The sequence below is a fragment of the Salvia hispanica genome, chromosome 5 (genome assembly GCF_029641045.1).
Source record: "Salvia hispanica isolate PSC_SH4W2 chromosome 5, Shi_PSC_v1, whole genome shotgun sequence".
Taxonomy (NCBI): domain Eukaryota; kingdom Viridiplantae; phylum Streptophyta; class Magnoliopsida; order Lamiales; family Lamiaceae; genus Salvia; species Salvia hispanica.
The window spans coordinates 24,457,977-24,476,187 of NC_142696.1; the positions used below are offsets into that span (position 1 = coordinate 24,457,977).

Here is an 18,211-nt window from a genome sequence, read left to right on the forward strand (position 1 = left end):
GTAAAAAACCTTCTCTGAAACCCTAACACGCACCCACCCAAAATCAATTTCCCTATAAATCCCCAAAACCTAACCCCCATTTCGCCTCCACCCAGCGCCGCCGCCCTCTTCCACCCAGAGAAAATGACCACCAGATTCAAGAAGAACCGCAAGAAGCGCGGCCACGTCAGCGCCGGCCACGGCCGTATCGGCAAGCACCGCAAGCATCCCGGAGGTCGGGGTAACGCCGGAGGAATGCACCACCACCGCATTCTCTTCGACAAGTACCATCCCGGTTACTTCGGCAAGGTCGGTATGAGGTACTTCCACCGCCTCCGCAACAAGTTCCACTGCCCCACCGTCAACATCGATCGCCTCTGGTCGCTGGTGCCGCAGGAGGTGAAGGACAAGGCGTCCAAGGACAACGCGCCGCTCATCGACGTCACGGAGTTCGGCTACTTCAAGGTGCTGGGGAAGGGACTGCTGCCGGAGGGGAAGCCGGTCGTGTTGAAGGCCAAGCTCGTGTCGAAGAACGCCGAGAAGAAGATCAAGGAAGCTGGAGGCGCTGTTGTGCTCACCGCTTGATTTAGGGTTTTTTTCCCCAATTTAATTTTGCTTTTAAAATTTTATGAAATCGTGGATACTGGTGATATTGCTACTCTATGCTCTATTAGACGCTTTAATTGAAATGAATTTTGTGTTTTGGGATATTTCAGAGTAATGCAATTTTATTTTTGTTTTATGTTCCTTCTTTGAATGTTTTGATTAGGCATGTTAATTTGATTTTTGTTTGCTCAATTTGATTATGTTGGCTGGTAGTAAGCTATGCTTGATGCTCATTCTCTTAATTTGTTTGATGTGTTAGTGAATATGTTTTGATCAGAGTTTTAATCTCTATAATTTTGATTGACAAGGGGTTCTGTTGTTTGATTCATACAAATTCTGTGTTTGAAACTTTGGCTGATAAACTCTCCATTTCTGCTCCCTTATACGGAGTATTTGTTTTTTTAGCAGATTTAAATTGGGTGGAAATATTATTGCAACTTTGATGTTTAATATTTTCTATTATTTGCCGATTTTCATCATACTATGTAAGAGCCTGTCTTGAATAGAATGATATGGTTAGTAGAGTAATATATGAAGGGGCAAATATATTTTCAATTGTTGCATGAGATTAATATCGGAAGGCAGAAATGAGGAACATGTTAGGAATCATAATGATGTCTTAATTCTTCATTCTCATATTTTGTTTTTGAAGAATCAACCATAGAAATAATATGCATCTTGGTAAATGAAAGCAATGATCATGTATAATGCTCACTAGGACTCATTGTTGGATCTGAAACCATTTTGGCTATTTTGAGGGATCAGAATTCGCTCGGCGCAACAAGGATTATTCACTAATCACTTAGCAATTCTTTCTTTTTTTTACATTATTATCAACAATCAAGATCTACTCTTTTTTTATGTTATCTACGGAGTATTTTATTTTTTATTTGTATCAATAATGCTTTTAAAATGGAGAGGTAAAATTTTGAAATGACACAATTTTTAAAGTAAAAGAGATATTGAAATAAAAGTGATTCAACTTAGTAAAAAATGAATCTCATCTTATTAGAGAAAAACAATTTCTTGAGATAGAATATTAATAATTTTAAGAGCATCCATATGGAATTGAGGGAGGATCCGTCAAACTTGAGGAAGCGCAACAGTCGTCCCGCTTCTTTGTGGACAACAAGGTGATGAGTGTGCGACGAGACTGCCGGCGGCGTGGAGAGGGTCTTCAGAGAGGGGGGGGGGTGTTCAATGTTTTTATTAAATCTCAGGCTCTATAAATACACACCTTTCAACACATGAAGCTCCATTCCTGAATTGACACATTAGTCTTTCTTCTAATTATGAATTCGGTGTAAGAAAAAAAAATGCTCTTCTCAATTGGACCTTGAATTTGGTTGACGATGCATTGCCCAAAGCTCTTAAGAAATTGGGAACATCTCTTCAAGCACTAATCAGAGCCGTCCACGCAATAGCATAGGATAATTTCAAAGTCTCTTCGTAACATCCGCGTGAGTATGACCATTGACACAAAAAATACTCTTAAGTGTAAGCTAAGGATACGCGAAGTGACCGGTGAAGAGATCCGAGTGCACAACCTCCTTTTGCATACACTTAGGAAGAAGATCGAAAAATTTAGTTCATAGATAGATTTCATTTTCTATGAAATTGTAATTTTAGTTCATTTTTTGAGAAGTCGTAAATTTAGTTTGTTTTATATGAAGTCGTTTTATGTAATAAACTAGTATGTACTCGTATTTCAATTGACAAGTAAAACAATGAATAGTGTAAGTTAATGTGAGAGTCATGAGGACATAGCGTTCATTGTAGGAATTGTGTCTTGGTACAGAAAAAGAGGGGAATGACGACGTGGCAATAGCGCATCCGTTGTTGATACCTAAATAAGGGATGAACCAAAATAGTACAATAGTTGTTTTTAATGGATCAAGGTAATGTTAGTTTCGTCAATGATCCCATACTAATACATGTAAGTATGAGTTTTAGGCTTTTAGTCGGCCTATGACTCAAACTTTGAATTATTGTAATAGTACAATAGTTGTTTTCAATAGCTCAAGATAGTGTTAGTTTCATCAATGATCGCATACTACTTCCTCCGTCCGTGAATAGAAGTCCTGTTTTTCCATTTTAGTTCATCCGCGAATAGGAGTCCCGGTTCACTTTTACCATAAATGGTAATAGGGTTCCACCTTCCACTAACTCATTCCACTCACATTTTATTTAAAACTAATATATACAAGTGAGACCCCTATTCCATTAACTTTTTTCCACCCACTTTCCTTAACATTTCTTAAAACTCATGCCGCCCATAAATGAGACTCCTAATGGCAAACAGAGAAAGTAATATGTAAGTATGAGTTTTGGGGTTTTGGTCGGACCATGACTCAAACCTTGTATTATCGTAATATTCCGAAGATGATCAGTGAGGAGATCCGAGTGCACAATCTCCTTTTGCATACACTTAGGAAGAAGATCGATAAATTTAGTTCGTAGATTGATTCATTTTTTATGAAATTGTAAATTTAGTTCATTTTCTGTGAAGTCGTAAATTTAGTTTGTTTTCTATGACGTCGTTTAGTGATGTAAGTTAATGTGAGAGTCATGTTGACATGGCGTCATTGTGGAAATTGTAGCTTGGTACAAAAGAAAGAGGGGAATGACGATAATGCGGAAGCGCATCCGTTGTTAATGCCTAAAGAGTAAAGGATGAACCAATATAAAAATGAAGTAGGTAATATAGTAGTGTAGTTGTTTTAGTGGACCCTTAATGTACCAAGGCAGTGTTAGTTTCATCAATAATTGCATCTGTAAGTATGAGTTTTGGGCTTTTACTCGGCCCATCTCAAACCTTGAATTATTGTAATATTCCTAATTATTGACGAAACCCTCTCACCACCAACACACCATTTCATTATAAATCCCCAAACCCTAGCCCCCATTTCGCATCTTCCCATCGCAGCCGCACTCTCTCCGCAGAAAATGACAACCAGATTCAAGAAGAACCGCAAGAAGCGCGGCCACGTCAGCGCCGGGCACGGTCGTATCGGCAAGCACCGCAAGCATCCCGGAGGTCGCAGTAACGCCGGTGGAATGCACCACCACCGCATCCTCTTCGACAAGTACCATCCCGGATACTTCGGCAAGGTCGGTATGAGGTACTTCCACCGCCTGCGCAACAAGTTCCACTGCCCGACCGTCAACATCGATCGCCTCTGGTCGCTGGTGCCGCAGGAGGTGAAGGACAAGGCGTCTAAGGACAACGCCCCGCTCATCGACGTCACTCAGTTCGGCTACTTCAAGGTGCTGGGGAAGGGACTGCTGCCGGAGGGAAAGCCTGTCGTGTTGAAGGCCAAGCTCGTGTCGAACGCCGAGAAGAAGATCAAGGAAGCTGGAGGCGCGGTTGTGCTCACCGCTTAATTAGGGTTTTTTCCCCCAATTTGATTTTGCCGCTTTTTTATTTATGTTTTATGCAATCGGTTATACTTATGATATTTTGCTTACAATGAAAACTATGAATTTTGTGTTTCGTTTTATGTGATTTTGGATATTTTAGAGTAATGCGTTTTTATATTTGATAGCGTGTGTTAATTGGAATAAGCTTATGCAATGCTTGATTTGTATTAGTTGGATTTGATTATGTAGGCTTTTCATAATTCTCTGATTTCTTATATGAATTTTTGTTTATTTCTATGGTTTTTATGCTCTTTTTATGACCTTGTTCTTCTTGCATTATTTGATTTGCTTGGAAATGGTGGTTGACTTATGTATGCATTTGTTTGATCAGAGTTTGTATCATTAGAGTTTTGATTTGTAGTTTGATTCACAATGTTCTGTTGTTAAATTCAGTTTAATAATGTGGATTAACTTTGGCTGCTAACACAATTATCCTATCTTAATCAACCTGATTCTCAGTTGTAACTGCATCTCAACCTTGTACATAAATTCTCAGGATCGAACCTTCCTTCTCTGCCGCTCCCCCATCCTACGCAGCCGCCACTCCTACTTCAACCTCCTCCATAGAATGTTGACTCGGTTTCCCTCTCTTCCTCCATCACTGCCTCTCCTACCATGCCTTCTTGCAAAATCCCTCTTGATAAAATAGATTGTTACTTGTATTTTATCTTTAATCATAGGATTGCTCAATTCATTTGTTCAAGTGATAAGTAAATGCCCTCTTATATTTGTGCCCTTAGCAGATTTGCATTGAGTGGAACTATTAATTTGAACTTGGATGTTAAGTACTTTGCTGTAATTGGCTGTTTTTCATCGTACTATATAGTAAGAAGATTTGTGTTGAATTGAAAATAGTAGCCATGAAAATTTAAGGGATATGTTTTCAATTATTTATATTCTCATTTAGATATGTTAGTGCTATAATGTGCGATCTTTGCTTTTTCTTTTTCACGAATTTGGCATACAAATTAATTTTTAATTTTAAATAAAATTAAAAGGATTAAACAAAAGTAGGGATGTTGAAATGGGTACCCGCGGGTATCCGCACCCGACGAGTCGGGTACCTGCGGGTATCCGGTTTCAGCCATGATGGCAGTCCCGATACCCGTCCCGCACTGTGTTGGGTATCACCTGATACCTGACTTGGGTATCCTGCACCCGACGTTGCTGGTACCCGACCTGACCATGGTTTTTTTAATCTTATTTTTGTTGTAAACCCTACCTTGGTTTTTTTAATCTTATTTTTGTTATAAGAAGGTGGCAGCCGGCGGGTGTAAAAATGTGGAATTAAGAATTAAGAATCAAGAATCACAGATTCACACTTTAAGAATCGAGAATATATATGTAACTTTTACTTTACAAATCAGAATTCCTTCCCAACAATTTTGAAATCAATAAAGAAATAAAAAAAAATATTCAAGAATCAATTAAAGATATGGAGTATTCCCTCCGTCCCACAAAAGATGTCACACTTATAGGACGACATGGGATTTTAGGAGGTTTTATTTTGTGTGTTAAATGGAGAGAAAAAATATAATTTTTATATTCATGTGAAAGAGAACTTTTTCCAAAAAGAGAAATGTAACATCTTTTGTGGGATAAACTAAAAAGAAAAGTGTGACATCTTTTATGGGACGGAGGGAGTACTATGTAATATGTGAACTAAACAACAACTAACGGTAAAAGAAATAGGCTGGCGGGTGGAGACGTAGCCGACAGCGGATGCGGGTGGAGACGTAGCCGACGGCAGATGCGGGTGGTGGCTGTGGAAGGAGAATCAAGACAGACATGAGAAAATAAGATTAACAAAAGTTAAAAAAACTTAACCTTAATTAGTAGAGGAAAAAAGATAAAAATAAACAATCGGGTAATTTTCGGGACAAATAGGTTTCCCGCTCGGGTATCGTATCGGGTCCGCAAAACACAAAATATGAACACCGATCCCGTCTCGTTTTCCGTTTCGGTCGGGTAGCGGATCGGGTTGGAAATTACCCGATACCCGCTACTCGTTTCGACACCCCTAAACAAAAGTGAGGGAAAATGCATTAAAATCAATTTTTACCGTGTACTTTTATTCTCTTGTTTATTCAAATATAAAAGTAAAATGGATAATTCGAGATTTGATTTTTTGTATACAATTAATGATATCAATTATAGTGTACTCTTTAAAGTAGTAGTATCAAATTAAAGGATTAAACATGAAATCAATGATAGTATGGGCTAAATGAAACTGCTGGTTTTTTGTTGGTTATGGTTGTCATTGGTTTTTAATTTTTTCTTCTTCTTGATTTCGACTCAAAATCGTTATTTGATGGTTTGGAAAATAATGGCATCGGAACTGCACCATTTGAACAGCGAAGCCAGTTTCGATTCAGCCCATTTATGACTATGACCTACCAATCCGATTTTGAGCCAACCTAGCCACCAGCTACAATATAACCTCACATTTGTTCATAAATGTAAAATAATATTTCTCGACATATTTTAAAAATAAATACATAAAATGTGATGTCATGTTTTATATCCAGCACTCTCATCTCTCTCTCATATATCAAATGGTGTTGGGCCACTGATATCCAACTCAATTTGCTTGAGCATGTGGGCTCTATACCCATCATTAAAGTTATAGTTGCCTCTCCTCAAATGGAAACTTCCCAATAATGGATCCACTTTTATTATTCTATTTTCAATAAATAATTGATGGCTATTTGGTGTCTCCTTTCCGAAAATCACCACTTTTATACTATAATTATCTTCAACAATTTCGCACTCATTTTCTGTAAATATCATATTCTCTCCGTCCACAAAAAATAGTCACACACAATTAATATAAAATTGATAAAGTAAGATAGATGAGAGAAAAAGTAGATTAAGTAGGAGATAAATGAGAAAAAGTAAGAGAGAAAAGGAGAAAAAGTGGGTAGAATATAAAAGAAAATTTTAGTAATGACAAAACGAGACTATTTTTCATGGACGAGGGAGTATCAAATAGTGATTTTACTCCAACCATTTACACTAAGCTTAAAACTTAAAAGAATATTCTCTATCAGTAGTATCTTTTCATTACCCATAATAAAATTTTAAAAAAAAATGGTTTGAGTTTGTTTATTATAAACCAAAAATGGGTATATTTGACTTAAAAAACCAAAATGGAATATGTTTTAGAGTACCATTAGAGCTAATGGCCTAATGCTACATTTTAGGTTTAAGAATATGAGATATTCTAAGAAGCTCCTTGATTCATAGTGTAGAAAGATGTTAAGAAGCTCTGCAAATTTCAATCCTATTTTTAGCTCATTTATATTTTTAATTAGACCGATGTGCATGTAAGTAATTATTGTATTTTATGTAATGATAAACTATTTTACCATATAAGATGTATATCGAAAAAAAGAATATCATATGACTATGCAATAAAAGATCTGATATCTAAGATCCATTATTTGTTTATCTGGAAGAAGAAAGTCTAAAGGAGTTGATATATTTGACTATCATAAACAACGATCCATCACAATAATATTTCACACTCTTATTTGCAGAAGGCATTTAATTTTTAAAAATGTACATCCGATTTTGCTTGGCTCTTTATTTGAACTTTGGCTCACCATAATTGGTGATTTGCACATTTTGTCTTCAAGGCACAAATGCAATAAAACAGAGTATATAAAATTATTATGTAATATGCACGACTAAGTGGATCAAATAATTCAAATATAAAAACTCGAAATATGTCATATATTACCATTCAACTACCTCAATTGAGCACATTTGTTTCTTAGTTTAAAAAAAAGAAGATGGTTGGTGGAGTGAGTGTAAAACAACCATTAAACTCTAAGTGGATATCAATATAGTCCACACATATAAAAAAGTGACCCCTCATACATAGGATAGAAAGGATTGAAAAACATTACACAATAGATAGTGACAAGAAAAGCACAATAATTACATGCAATAGAATCAAGTGATAATGGGATGTTAGTGTACATTTCCCTTATGATGTCATTTCACATTAGAAAAAGTGACATTTATGGTCCCTTTTATATATGTTGACTTACCATAGCTTTGAGTTTTATAAGTTGAATGCATAAGACTATTCACTTATTGATCGTGATCTCATGTTATAGAATGGTTAGTGTATGTTGGTAATTCACTTTTTTTTTTTATAAAAAGGATCAGTAATATTAGGTCATCATTTATCTTCATGATAGACTCAAATTAATCTTCAATTTATTGGATGGAGGGAAAACATTTTACTCATAGTTCATATTTCCTATTTAATGTGTTTTTTAAAATAGAAAAGTACTTTATGTTCTCATTTCATTAATTCTTAATTTTTAAAAATAGTGTGATTTAACGATGAAAATAATTTGACTTACGATTGTCACAAAGTTGTACTGTTCTCGAATTTCTAAGATGGATAGATTAGGTAAAGGTTTAAAGATGATGTTCGATTAGGCATATATTTTGTTAGCTAGAGAATTGCCTATAACTCCTATTTTATTCTTGAGAAGGTATATAATGATAACTATACGACTTTGAATAATTGATCTCTTTAATCTATATGTATCATATTAATTGGGTTGATCATATTAGTTTTTAAAACAATTTAAAAGGTGTCCCTTAAATGATTATGTATATTCACTCACAATAATAATTTGTACTCCATGTTTGTAGCTACATTCATTACAAAGAATACATCTTTAATTCATTGAACCTTTTGATAAAGTAAAAAACTAAGCACAAGAACCTCACAAATGTTGATATATCACGAATAAGTGATATAATACAGTTAAAATAGTCGACGAAGCGGCGGACGCAAGTTTTTTACACTGGGGGTTCTAAACCACATAACACAAGAAAAATGAGTAAATAAAAAATTTAATCAAGAAAAAAATGGAAATAACAAAATATTGCACTTGTAGGATTTGCACTCAGGCCAACAATAACTCAAAATTTTTAACCCAAGTACATAACCACTTGAACTACTACTACAATTCAATATTTCCCATATAATATAATGTGTAAATTGGTGGGGGTTCCATTGGCCCCCAACCATAACATGAAGGTCTGCCTCTGAGTCGACATATTGTACAACTTACACATAGACACGGTTGCATCGTTCACACGGTTGGCATAAATGCACTATGTGCACTGGTTTTTCACCGATGACAAGATTAATTTATCTCTGTTACTAGCACGAATGTATTATAGATATCATTGATACAAAGTATTAATCATAAAATGTTTTCTTACAAAAGATAGATTAAAATCATAGTTTTATCAACAATATCTAGCTAGTGTTAGGCATAATTTTATATTCACCGATCAAAGTCATAGTAGTTGAAATCAAGATTTGATTTTGATAATAACTTGACAAACATTAGTCATGGCCACGAAAGCAAGGTATAGATAAAACTACTTTGATAATATTGTTAAATAGTGGCTGGGAAAGGCAGCCTCAATTATTGTAGTGGAATCTTAAATATGTGGGGCTGGAATCTTCTTGGCCTTTGCTTTGTTGGATTAAATAATTCAAGTACACAACACTGATCTCCCCACTTTGGTACTTGCAACTTGATACATAATTAATGCATGTAACACCAAAATCTGGGCTGATTTTTATATTTTTATAATAATTTAAATCTGGTATAAGAATAATGTTTTTGTATCACACTTTCGTCACCGATGGCTTGGTGACGAGGAGACAGCCTAGCTCAAAATAATGAAGATTTAATATTAGTGATGTGGGGTTTAATATATTTGATAAATCAAATTATTAATTCGTGATCAGCTGCTAAGCCATGTCTCATGCCTTTATCTATCCTATCGTAAACAATTTGACCTAGTTAATAAAGTCAGAAAATATTAAATTTTGATCTCTGCAACTTTAAAAATTAGTTGCAAAAACAACCGTTGCTTCATCTTTACATATACAACCCATAATTGTCACTAAAAAAATTATTAATAGGTTCACTATACTTAGTAATTTATAAGTTCACTACATACATAATTATGTATGTCAATTTGTGTATAGTATATTTTTTTTGTGTTAGTGGTAGCTAGGTGTACAAAAATGAATCTTTTGTAGGCCATTATATCATTTTCATTAGTTATAATTATGCCAGCAACAAGGGTCAAATTTGTATACAAAAGTATTTTCGTACATTCATCTATCACTGTCAAATGTGACAAAAGGAAATTCATTCATTGTGTATAAACTCTTCCTTACCTCATTCATTTAGCCATAATTTATGCGACAAAATTTAATAAGTATAGACTCGTTCCATTTACGAAACCATTAACTAAATTTGTCATATTGCAATCCAAAAATTCCGAATAATAAATATTTCATTATCATAATGTAAATAAAAATGACTAACCTACATACTTACCATATTTATATATCCAAAACACTGGTATATACAGACTCGTTTCATTTACTAAATCATAAAATAAATTTTCATATTAAATCCAAAGATTCCATATTTTAAATATTAGTATATAATTAAAATACATTCGATCAATATCTTTAATTAAGCCTACTGATATAAAGGTTGTCGAATCATAATCGATCTAGCAAATAAATTCACATTTCCAATTCTAGTTCAAAATAAGCACATCACGTACAGGTAGAATCGATATGTCAATTTAGATTCAGTTAGTGAGTGACAATTACATATCGGTACATCCCTGAATAGATATAGTAGTATGGTTAGTTGGGGTATCTTTTAAGTTTTAACCATTTATAGAAGTTCTTTTCACTAATAGGTACATTATTCACAAAGAAAATCGGAATAGAAGTTAAATATCCAATAATCATGGCCTTATCAAGCAAAATATGGTTAGTTGGGGTATCTAAAAGCAAATGCGCCTATCACCATTACTTATCTATCATAAAACAAAACAGGAAAATTTAAAGGATAAAATGGTTAAAAATTAAATGCAAATAAATATTTTGCTCTGAAATTTAACCTTTTTAAAGCCCCTTCACGTGTATCTCTGTAGGGATCTCTCTCTCTCTCTGCATTAATAGGAAAAAACAGCCTATACATACAATTAGATACACACAAATCGTCGATCACAGAATCAATCCCTAGCTTTCACATTCACTTCACTCCGTTTTCCGTTACAGCACTCGAATCAATCCGTATCTGAATAAATTGTGGTGGCGGTGTTGGTTGGTGGAGTGAAGGAGCTCGATTGCTTGCTGTATGTCACTGAATTGCGACGCTCATTGCGGTGGATTCGGTGAGATTGCGAACCAGTTGCAATGGCCACAGCTCCGAAAAAGGCGACGCTTACTCCTCCTCCGACGAGCTGCTGCGGCAGCGGCGCTCCTCCAGCTGCCGGCGCCGGCGATTCGCCCGCCCTAGTCCGCCGCGAGTCGTTCTCCGCCACGGATTGGACTGTGCCTCCCGCCGCTGAGGATCAGAAGAAGAAGCCGGCGGCGGCCGCGGCGGCTTTGATTAGAACGGAGCCTTCTTCCAATGCCGCAGCGAAAGGTCTTAATCAAATGCGATCGTGAATTTGTTTTTTTGCCCTTTCCTGTGTGATTCCGTTTTGGCGTTGATGTGTGCTGCGTTGTTTTGGTTTGTGTGCATGTGGTGTGCATTGATCGAGATCTCGCTTCTTCTCTATGTTGAAATTATGTGATTTTTATATTTGGTGGTTGATAGGAATATCGAATGACTCTGTATCTATCTGTGTCTGGCATGCTATTGAATTTTACTGCGTAATTATCGATTTTAATGTTTTTTTTTGTGGAAGGCATCAAGGTTTGGAAAATAGATATCAGAGAGATTCTCCTTTGATGTTGATTATCTGCATTTCAATCTGTTTTTTCTCCATACAGTCAGTGACTTTGGAGAAACAACACAAAAAAAGAGAACAGAACTTGATTGTGCAAAAAGTTAGTGATCAGAAAGTCTTACATTCATTGAAAGTTTAATTTTACTATGTGATTTGGAGTTGATGGAAGAGTGAGGACCACAAAACATTGGGTGTTCTTTGGTTGTTTATTTGCGTAAACATTAACTTTACTCCACATTTTTCATTGGATTATTCTTGTTTGTGCTTTTGAGACTCTTGTCATCTTGGTGGATTATTTTAAGGTCTATTACTGCTCTATGTTTGATATTCCGGTGTATGAAAGTGTTGGTGAGTGCTTTATGAAGTAAAGGATGGAGGCCTAGTTTACGATAATCATCATTAGAAGACAAGCTTGATATGAAACTCATCATTATGTGTCCATCTCATATTGCTATCTTTATCAATTGACAATGAAGGGAGTGTGTAATTGGTTTGATGACTTCAAAAGGTGTGCTTTTAGAAATCTTACAAGTCATTCTGAATTACTTGATGTGAAAAGAATATATTGTTATTTCAATTCAATTACTGTGATTCTTTTCCTTTAGTCTTTACTTTTTCTCACGGGGCTTAGGCTAATAACCCCTTTTTTAAATCGCATTCTTGTATCACTTATGTAGTTGGAAATACTTGAAGGTCTTAGTGTGTAGTTACACGTGCTATAATGCTTTGCTTCCATTATTTTCTTGTATACACGGATGTGTAGAATTGTATGTTATCTCTATGAACATCTCAGAGCTAATCTTTCAATTTTGTGGATTTTTTATGATGTTAAATCCCTTTTGAACTTTTTGGTATGAATAGAACCTGCTTGAAGGACTTGGTTACTTATCAATGCTTTGTTTTTTCAGGGGTCCAAGTCATGACAAGGGCTCAAACAAAACATCCTTTAGATCCCTTATCTGCTACTGAAATCTCTGTGGCTGTGGCAACTGTCAGAGCAGCTGGGGCCACCCCTGAGGTCTGAAATTACTTTTCATTGATATGATGTCCATGCAACTAATGTCATGTTACTTAATTACTGCTATTGTAATTTGGTCATCCTCTGACTTGTCCCTTGTTTATTTAGGTCAGAGATAGCATGAGGTTTGTTGAAGTTGTTTTGTTGGAGCCAGAAAAGCATGTTGTTGCACTTGCAGATGCTTATTTCTTTCCTCCATTCCAACCATCATTGTTGGCTAGAACCAAAGGAGGGCCTGCAATACCTAGTAAGCTCCCACCGAGGAGAGCCAGATTAGTTGTCTACAATAAGAAGTCCAATGAGACTAGTTTGTGGATAGTTGAGTTGACAGAAGTACATGCAACTACTCGAGGTGGACATCATCGAGGAAAAGTTGTATCCTCTGAAATTGTTCCAGATGTTCAGCCTCCAATGGTATCTTACTAAATTGCAGGAATACTTAACACACTATACTCATAATTTGGATTCAGAGCATTCTTTATAGCAAATATGTCATGTAGCATGTGTTTTTGTGAAAAAAAGATAAATGTTAGTTCATTGATTAATTAATTGTTGCATGTGCTTTGTGGGACTCATTTTTGGCTTTTGTCTTCTTTGTTATACAATGCTTGTCCACTTAATTAGGTAATTTCTTATGTATTCCAACTGCAGGATGCTACAGAATATGCAGAATGTGAAGCTATTGTGAAAGATTACCCTCCTTTTGTAGAGGCAATGAAGAAGAGGGGCATTCATGACATGGACCTTGTCATGGTTGATCCATGGTTAGTATTTGCAGATGATGACATGCTCTGGAAACGACCTTGTTAGTATACTCACTTAGTGATCTGATTGGTGAAATTCCTACTGCAGGTGTGTTGGATACCACAGCGAGGCTGATGCTCCTAGTCGTAGACTTGCAAAACCACTTGTGTTTTGCCGGACAGAGAGTGACTGCCCACTGGAAAATGGTTATGCGCGTCCTGTAGAAGGAATTCACGTTCTTGTTGATATGCAAAATATGGTGGTAATCGAGTTTGAAGATCGCAAGCTTGTTCCTTTGCCACCGGCTGATCCTCTGAGAAATTATACTCCTGGTGAAACAAGGGGAGGAGTAGATAGAAGTGATGTGAAATCTCTTCAAATTGTTCAGCCTGAAGGTCCAAGTTTTCGCATCAATGGGAATTACGTAGAATGGCAGAAGGTTTTTCTCTCTTTATTACTAACTAAACACACTCACACATGCACATAATCAGCCCGAGTTTAGTCAAAATCACTGTTGAAATTTTGGTTAACAGTGGAACTTTCGCATTGGTTTCACTCCAAGGGAGGGTCTGGTCATTCATTCTGTTGCCTATGTTGATGGTAGCCGGGGAAGGAGACCTATAGCGCATAGGTTGAGTTTCGTGGAGATGGTTGTGCCGTATGGTGATCCTAATGACCCTCATTACAGGAAAAACGCATTTGATGCAGGGGAAGATGGTCTGGGCAAGAATGCCCATTCTCTGAAGAAGGTTTCAAATTCAAATTCTTATTTTTATTTGATTATCATTTTTGCTTAGTTCACTGCAATCTTCATCTCAGTGTGTAATTCTTGTCTAAGTCGTTTCCTATTCAGGGATGTGATTGCTTAGGATATATAAAGTACTTTGATGCTCATTTTACAAACTTTACCGGAGGAGTTGAGACAATTGAAAACTGTGTATGCTTGCATGAAGAGGATCATGGAGTCCTATGGAAGCATCAAGATTGGAGAACTGGCATGGCTGAAGTCCGAAGATCAAGGCGTCTTACTGTTTCTTTTTTCTGCACCGTGGCTAACTATGAGTATGGATTTTATTGGCACTTTTACCAGGCAAGTAGAATGCATTCCCAATAGTGCTCGCCTATATAGCAGTAATATATTTTCGTATAGGATGATAGAAGATGGACATAGGAGCATTCTCTAATAACAAGACGTTTCATTTCTTGTTTTCCTCTGGAACCTAGTATTAGTTTAGTCAGTGATATACAACAGGATTGAATTAACAAATAGGAAGCAGAATGTTAAGCAGAATTTTCTCGGTCAAATATGATTAAAAAGTGTAGTATATGTTAAAACGAAAGCCGTCTGGACAAATAATGTATTATAGCATTATAGCCGTGTGTTCTTGATTCCAGGATGGGAAGATTGAAGCTGAAGTTAAACTTACTGGGATTCTCAGTTTAGGGGCTCTACAACCTGGTGAATTTAGAAAATATGGTACAACCATTGCACCTGGATTATATGCTCCTGTTCACCAACATTTCTTTGTTTCTCGTATGGATATGGCTGTCGACTGTAAACCTGGAGAAGCACACAATCAGGTATCTGGCCCAGAATCAGTTATTTATTTGCTATATTGATGGAAACGTTGATGATTGATGCGCTTCATTCCAAGATTGATAAACAAGGTTTGACTCGTTTTGTTCTGTTACTATTCCTATTCCTATTCCTATTCCTATTCTCTTCAGGTTGTTGAAGTGAATGTCAGAGTTGAAGAACCTGGAAAGGACAATGTTCACAACAATGCATTCTATGCTGAGGAAACTGTCCTTAGATCCGAGTTAGAGGCAATGCGTGATTGTGATCCGTTATCTGGCCGCCACTGGATTGTAAGCATCCTGACACGAATTATGTTTTGAACACCCGAAACAGATCCAACTTTACCCACCAAAAGTAGTTTCTGTGCTAACCCTTTTTTGATGCGGGAGATTTCTTTCTCTATCTGGTTATACTACTAAGATAGAAGTTTTTTTTTTTTGGTTTTGCTAGAAAGGACTGGAAGAGTCGTTTGCTCTGACTTCTCTTTTTTTAAAGCTGGATAGACTCCATAGTGTCTTGTGACTATTACATGACATCATTTTATGTTCTGTCTGATAATGTTATCGGGTTTATTGTTCCATTCAGATAAGGAACACAAGAACTGTGAATAGGACTGGAAAACTGACAGGCTACAAACTGGTGCCTGGTTCAAATTGTCTTCCACTAGCTGGTCCCGAGGCTAAATTTCTGAGAAGAGCTGCATTTTTGAAGCATAATCTGTGGGTAACACAATATGCACGTGGAGAGGATTTCCCCGGAGGGGAGTTTCCCAACCAAAATCCACGTGCTGGTGAAGGATTGGCTTCATGGGTGAAGCAGAATCGGCCTTTGGAGGAAAATGATATCGTTCTCTGGTCTGTTTCATGCATCTTAGAGAAAACATAATTGTTTCTAGTATTTGCAGTGAAATATTTCATCTCTGAATGCATTTTTCGGCCTATATAGGTACATCTTTGGCATCACGCATGTTCCTCGACTGGAAGACTGGCCTGTTATGCCCGTGGAGCACATTGGTTTCGTGCTTCAGGTACGTTTTATGAATGTTAACTCACTCTCGTATATTTTCTTATCACATTCATAACACTTCTATTGCTTCGCTATTTTTTGTAGCCGCACGGATTCTTCAATTGTTCTCCTGCAGTGGATGTGCCACCCAGTGCCTGGGAAATGGATCCAAAAGAGAACGATGTCAAAGAAAACGGCGTTGCTAAGGCAAGTTCACCTATTCTCATTTCAAAGATCTGAAGGGAATGAAATGCGTTATTCGATAACCATGATGGATGAATTCGATGTGCCTGTACATAACTGCATCCCAGTTTATTAGAGACTCGTCACTTAGCTCTACTCCCGGTTTGCTAGTTCTTTTTCCAGACGGTATTGTTTTATCGTACTCGTTGTCAAACTCTTTCTGAGTTCGTGCTTTTCGCTTGCCGAACATGAATATGTATTTCCAGACTTTGTTGCTACCTCTCTTGAAATTTGAATAATGATCTGTTATTTTTACTTTTTTTTTTATTTAGATGAAAAAAAAATGAAAATGAGAAGTGGTGGGCAGTCTCTCTCTCTTAGGTGAGTGAGAGTGAGACCACTGGTCCTAAGTGGTGTATCTTTCAAATGATAGAGAAATTAGTTGGAAAGGCTCTTTCCATCACTCCAGTTTCTGATTCTGGATATTCTTCATGTGAGGACCAAAACGTTATTACCTAAATTAAGACAAAAAATGACTTTGTGTTTTTTTCTTACATTCGACAAAGAAGGCTCAGTCTATTTCCTTACGTGTGCAACTATGAATGGTCAATTAGTTTCAACCCCATGCCATCGGCTTGATTTCTACCCCTCTGTCTCGGTCTAGATGTCCATTTTGAATGACACGGGAACGGGAGTTTAGTTGAAATTGTTGCGTGTATTAAAATAGAGAAAAAAAAAGTCGGCCATTTCAATGAGTACAGAGAAAAGACATTTTATTACTTCGGGCTTCCAACACGTATACGTAGAGCCTTTGCTTTTGTTCTATGTTGATTTCGTTGTTTTTGTTGATGTTTTAATTTTCAACTGATTGTTTTATGATATTATGTTGCCGGTCTTTGTTTCGGCCAGAGTGTTTTGTAAAAATGTTTTGTCAACTGAATTGTGATTTGTCGTTGTCATCATATTTATAATTCTAAAAATTACTCCATTAATTGCATATAGTCAAGTTAATACAATCATCATCAACCAACCACTAATTACATAATTAATTAAAAGGAAATAAATGATAATGGGCACACACATTAATGAAATTAATACTTGCACCTTTTGTATAACATGAAAATATGTTTCCGTTTTGTAAACCACGTCCTTTGATTGAATCCAAATTTAATGTTAATTAAGTCGATCAGTTTTTCTCTGGGATTTTATATGTAAAATATCTTGTAGGAGTATTATGCACTTACAAAATATTAATGCTTCGAGTGTGGGACATGCATATCATATTTATTAGCCACCATTAACAAGTTCCAGTTAGAAATAATTTTTACCTCAAAAGTCAGAACAAAATTAAAGTATACACAAAATCTCTCATTTCATTCTGTCTTAATCAGTGTGTGAAAATTGATTTTGAAATTAATGCCGTCATTAAGACTAATTATCGCCATCAACTAAACACTACTATACATCAGATGCTTTCATAAGCTTTTTTTTATTATTATTCTTCTTTCAAAAATTGATAAATAAAGTGACAACTTCAGGCATGTTTATTTTGTGCACGCATAATGCATACAAAATGGCTCATATGTGTTAAATTTTCTAAATTTTGTGTTTTGAAATTTAAATAAATAATTTTCTTCCTATATAATCTGCTAAATAGCTGACAAGGGATATTATACAAGTAATTAATACTACAATACCCCGATAATTTGATAATTATTGAATAAAGAAATTGTGAACAAACTTTTGCTTGGTTGAGAGCTCAGGCTAGTGATGTGGCTAGTTCAAATAAGTGGTTCAGGTTCCGAAAAATCGGAACCAGAATCACCTGGAAAGAAGATTTTCCATTTAGATTTTAAATCAAAATTGGT

General features: G+C 36.1%; 2 protein-coding genes and 1 pseudogene across 2 annotated transcripts; all 3 read left to right on the forward strand.

Moving 5' to 3' along the window:
* Window positions 1-73: 73 nt before the first annotated feature.
* LOC125190505 (large ribosomal subunit protein uL15x) lies at window positions 74-721 on the forward strand. Its single transcript, XM_048087826.2, has one exon. The coding sequence runs from the start codon at window positions 124-126 to the stop codon at window positions 562-564; it is 441 nt and encodes a 146-aa protein (XP_047943783.2). The 5' UTR covers window positions 74-123; the 3' UTR covers window positions 565-721.
* Window positions 722-3,508: 2,787 nt separating this feature from the next.
* LOC125189016 (large ribosomal subunit protein uL15x pseudogene) lies at window positions 3,509-4,078 on the forward strand (annotated as a pseudogene).
* A 6,921-nt stretch (window positions 4,079-10,999) lies between these two features.
* Window positions 11,000-16,658, forward strand: LOC125187820 (diamine oxidase [copper-containing] 1, peroxisomal-like). Its single transcript, XM_048084464.2, has 12 exons — window positions 11,000-11,507; window positions 12,723-12,832; window positions 12,941-13,246; window positions 13,484-13,596; window positions 13,685-14,015; window positions 14,110-14,325; window positions 14,430-14,666; window positions 14,972-15,157; window positions 15,305-15,445; window positions 15,741-16,009; window positions 16,101-16,182; window positions 16,266-16,658. The coding sequence occupies exons 1-12, from the start codon at window positions 11,276-11,278 to the stop codon at window positions 16,398-16,400; spliced, it is 2,358 nt and encodes a 785-aa protein (XP_047940421.2). The 5' UTR covers window positions 11,000-11,275; the 3' UTR covers window positions 16,401-16,658.
* The last annotated feature ends 1,553 nt before the right edge of the window (window positions 16,659-18,211 follow it).